The 4,997-nt window shown below is 34.4% G+C and overlaps 1 protein-coding gene across 1 annotated transcript; it reads right to left on the reverse strand.

Moving 5' to 3' along the window:
• Window positions 1-3,382: 3,382 nt before the first annotated feature.
• On the reverse strand, window positions 3,383-3,664 carry LOC117717536 (keratin-associated protein 19-4-like). The gene has a single exon (XM_034514769.1). The coding sequence runs from the start codon at window positions 3,662-3,664 to the stop codon at window positions 3,383-3,385; it is 282 nt and encodes a 93-aa protein (XP_034370660.1).
• Between the last annotated feature and the right edge of the window lie 1,333 nt (window positions 3,665-4,997).

Here is a 4,997-nt window from a genome sequence, read left to right on the forward strand (position 1 = left end):
TCTTACAATTAAAAGGCGACACTTACTGAATGTATATAAGTTGAGAGTAATTTGAGAAACATTTCTAAGTGTAATAAAACATGTTTAACATATGAAAATACAGTTATGTTGTTAGCCTCCTGTTGACTTGAATATGAGTATTACAAAGGGGAAAAATCCAGAAGAGTATCACTTACTAATCTTTTTGATGCTTTTAATTCAATCCCAAACTATTACTGGAGCAATCTATAATTGTTTGTATATTTATGGGCTCTTTCCTTTACAGTGTAATTGTTGAGATTCATCAGCATGCATACATAATTAAATTTATGAATAGAAATAATCACATTGATTTATTAGAAGAGGAAATAATCAAATCAAATATAAACAAATTGAAAGAATTCTGGCATTATGATGTCATTGGTGTGATGAACTGATAATTGTGTGGCATAGTCAACTTTTGTGCACAGCTATCACTATTATGAATTTAGTGTAGAATGAGTGAAATCACCTTTAGAGAGTGCTCTTATTATTGCATATTATGTTTCTTCGTATTGCATATTATTGAATGTGAAAATACTCTAATAGAGAGCAGAGACTCCACATCATAGGCATAATGGGTGGAGACATGCATCTGCAGCCTTAGTAGCCAGACTAATGATCAGAGTTCTCACAATCACTGCCACATCCCGGACTGCCACATCCATAACCACAACCACAGCACTAGTCTCTGAAGCCTCCATAGCTGCAGGCTAGTCTAGAGAGTAGTTGCTGTGCTTGTTCATGGTGTCCAGGGTGGCAAGATAGTCTGGTCAGGGCAGTAAGATCAAATAATTATCATTTCCTGTCAAGTTTTTATCTAACTCTATGTACCATACTTGACAAAACCCTGACAAAATGAAGATGGTGTCCAACTCACCACAATGTGAGAGCTTGCTTTTGTGTTCATGGCGCTCCTGAAAACCATTGGATCACCTTTAAGGCAAGAAATTTCTAGTTCTGTCTTCAAAATCTGAACCCACTGAGCCCTAAATAGATCTGTTCATAGACAAATGACTGAGTTATAGTACTATGTTGAAATTCAATACCACTTGATATCTAGGTTTATTTGAGATATTTTGGTTTGCTTATTATTAAATAAAAAAATAGGTAATTAAATCCAATTTATTATAGCCTTCCAAAGCCATGCCTATCTCACACTGCATTTCATTATATTGGGAGGAAATATCTGAAAACCTGGAGGGCATCAGTCCCCCTGCTGTGGGCCTCAGCTGGGAACTTCCCAGGGGGAGGTTGAAATGGACGCATCAGTTTTTCATCTTTTTTTCTTATTATTTTAGAGCATTGAGCCTCCTAACCATAAGCTTTATCTTAATAATTTTTGAAAAATAAAACTACTTTTATCCATTAACGTGGCATAACCTTTCAAACATGAAAGGCAGACCCTAATGATAATTAGGGATCTGTTTTGCCAGCTCTCTCACAAACTATTCAAAATGTAACAGTTTTATAATGATTTCTTTTCATGTCTATTAGGTATCTAAGGTATTCTCATAAAATAGTAATTATGGTCGCCTCCCTATACTGTCTTCATTGTGGTCTCACTTCCTCTGATCCTTCCTTCCATATCAGCTGTTCTAAATGTCAATCACTTTTTATTCAGGACTTAGCTTTTCCTATAAAATCCATGTTACTATATAATGACACATAGCTACTTTCACCATAATCATTTTCTTTTCCTTCTACTTGCCTATTATATGTTTATTTACAACAAAAATAATTATCTGGTGGCTCATAAGACAATAAATATTTATTAGAATCTCAAATATTGAGAATGTTCTGTTACAAGTAACTATAAAATTCAACAACCATTTACACTGGAGATCTCTTGAAAATCTCAGAAAAAAAAATCCGTGTTGTAAAAAGGTAGCATAGAAGAGATAATATTTGAGATGTAAAGGACTCTCAGCAGTCCTTAAGATACTGTTCATGTGCATAGATACTTGAGGTTGCTGTAAAGTTTGCCTAATCTTTACTCACAGGTAGCCTCAAGTTTAAGTTTAAAGATAAGTAATCTCTGCTCTATGTCCTTACCCATAGAGATAATTTTCATGATCTTGGATTTGAACATTGTTATCTGTGTTGGAATACCAGAATATTTTTAAATTTGACTTTGAGAATATGAGATGGTTTTGACCATTTTTATCTATAGCTGTAGGTTAAATATTTGTGATCTCTGGCTTTCACATAGCCTCTCAACTTCATATGTGTGTGTGCAAGCACATTACACATATATTCATATACATGCACAAAAACACATTCAGGAATTTACAATAATATTACACATTACTATCATTCTGCTTCTTTTCTTTTTAAATTCTGATTGAAAAACATAGTAATTTCAATATTTTACCCTCATTAATTTAAGCTGAAGCCACAAACTTACAAATAAAACACCTGGGTTTTAGAATGTCATGTTTTACTTACTTGGATTTATAAATTATTTACCTGCTTAGAGTCGGATGAACTGTGGTAATGTGTTATCCATAAGATAACCATATCTGTTGCCCAGAATATATGATATTCTAAATCTTTCCCTTTATTCCTGCAGAGATCCACAGAAGCAATAAACCAATAGCCAATAGCATAATAACTCTGCATTGCACTTTTTAATACATGTTATGTAGATCACTCTTGTTTATTATTATATGTAATACCTATCAATATTATAGATAGATAGTATTAGTAACTTGAAAAATAATGTCTATTGTTACTATCTGTCAAACAATGTCAAACTCTAATCAAGTCACTAGAATATCATTGTTCTGATGAAGTCTATTAAAGTGATAAGACACTTTGAAAATATGGACTAAAAAGAGCTCACCCTAGCTGGGTGAAAAAGGAATCTGTACCCATGAATAATAAGCAAGTCTGACCACATTACTTACTACTCATTTGTATTCATACCAAACTAAACAACAGTAATTAAAGCAGAAAATACTAAATAGAAAGAGAATTAGAATCTGAATATGAAAAGTGAGTGAATTCTTGCAAATTTATATGTCTTGACTAGATGAATTGGTAGACAAATCTATCTTGAAATGAAATGGCTTATTTGGAAATGCTCAATAAACAAAACATAAAACAAGATCCAGAGACAGCATTTTCATGAGGAAATAAGTAAATAAGTGCAACGTATGCTGATTTCCAGTAGAATAATTTATTGCAAACTAAACCAGAATATTCTATACATATTAAAATAGGGAGTATCTATAAGCATGGTAATCCCTCTTAAGACGTGAATTCTTCAGATTTTCTTGTCTTAGTCCACAGTAATATAGATTCAATGTTTGATTGATATGGCTAATCTTCTTATGATCTCATTGGTTTCCCAGGACGCTCTTCAGTAGAAGGTCGAGAATCCATATCCTCCATAGGAAAGTGGGCGGTCATAGCCATTTCCAAAGCCTCCAGAGCCAGAGCCAGAGCTATATCCATATCCCCCATAGCCAGAGCCATGTCCATATCCTCCATAGCCAGAGCCATATACATAGCCTCCATTGTGACCAAAGCCATAGCCCAGTCTGTGGAAACTGCCATAGCCACAGCCATAGCCATAGCCCAGGCCCCCAAAGCCTTTAGAGCCATAGCCCAGGCCTCCATAGTAGCTGTTGTAGTAACTCATGGTGTCTGAGGTGGAGAGCTTGGTATACTGTTCAAGGGAAGATCTTGAGCACAAATGCTCTCATTTGAGGCACACTTATATACCCTTAGAAGAACATGTGACATGTATTATGCCTTCCTTCTTTTTGCCTCATCTGACTTTAATTAAAATTACTCAGAACTACTCCTTGCTACATTGTCCACTGGCAAGGCAAGCCTCCTTTACATTCATTAAACTATTGAATGTGCTTAGCTGCCAAATTAGCATGGCTCTTAAAATTCCTCTCATCACTTAATGAGATAGAGTTGTTGCATCTTCAAAGTCTGGATAGACCAACCCCCCTAATAGAACTCCTCATACCTGGCATGTTAGAATATTCACATCTAACAATGTTTCATTCTCAATTACATCTATTCATGTCTGGTTTCTCTTAGATGCTTGAGTTACACATAATCAAAGGATTATGCTCAATTTGAAGCTCTGCACTCTCCCTTACCCACTAAAAGTATTTCCTCAGATTCTAATGTAAATTACTAATCTGTTTTGGGGAACTGGGTAGAACACACATGAAAGTCAAAAAGCATCAGCTCTGCTGTGTTTGAAGAGTAAGGCACTCTAGATACAAAGGAAGGTCTATTTTTCTTTTGCCAGTGTTAGGATATTATGCAACATAATTACCATTTGTTTTACACTTTGTTCCATTTGGCATTTACAGTTGGTGAACTAATGTTGGTATCATATTTAAAGCTTACACTTGGTTTATTGTAGTTCAGCTTTATTACAATATAGCTCTATACACTTTGGCAATGGTGTGAAGAAAAAGATCTAAAACTGAAGACTTATAAAAATTGTTTTAAGAATGGCTTTAAAACTCATGAAAAATACCTCAAATTCTGAAACTGTCCTCTGCACATCTATGTAATGTATTGCCAAAACAGCCCAGCATCTTGTTATCTACATTTGTCTTTATTTTAACTGCCATTTCTTAAACTAGGTTTCTGTTATTTAATGTTACTCTTTTCCTTATTAATTAACTTTATGTTTGGAACAATTTTACACTTCAGAAAAATGAACATCAACATGATGTCCCTATAACACCCCCAATAGTGTACCTCTATAAAGATATTTCAATAACATTGCACACTTATCACAGAGGGTAGGGTAATTCTGATAGACTGTCATTACCCAAACCTCACAGTTCAACCAGAGTTCATGGTTGTGTTTTGCATTTGATGGGCTTTGACAACCTTATGGGGTCATAAAAACGTGAACCCAATATCATATAAAACATTTTCCCTGAGTTAAAAACAATCCACATTTTCTTTTGTTAATCTAGAAATTAAGTTTTAATACA

The sequence above is a fragment of the Arvicanthis niloticus genome, chromosome 12 (genome assembly GCF_011762505.2).
Source record: "Arvicanthis niloticus isolate mArvNil1 chromosome 12, mArvNil1.pat.X, whole genome shotgun sequence".
In the NCBI taxonomy this organism is placed as follows: domain Eukaryota; kingdom Metazoa; phylum Chordata; class Mammalia; order Rodentia; family Muridae; genus Arvicanthis; species Arvicanthis niloticus.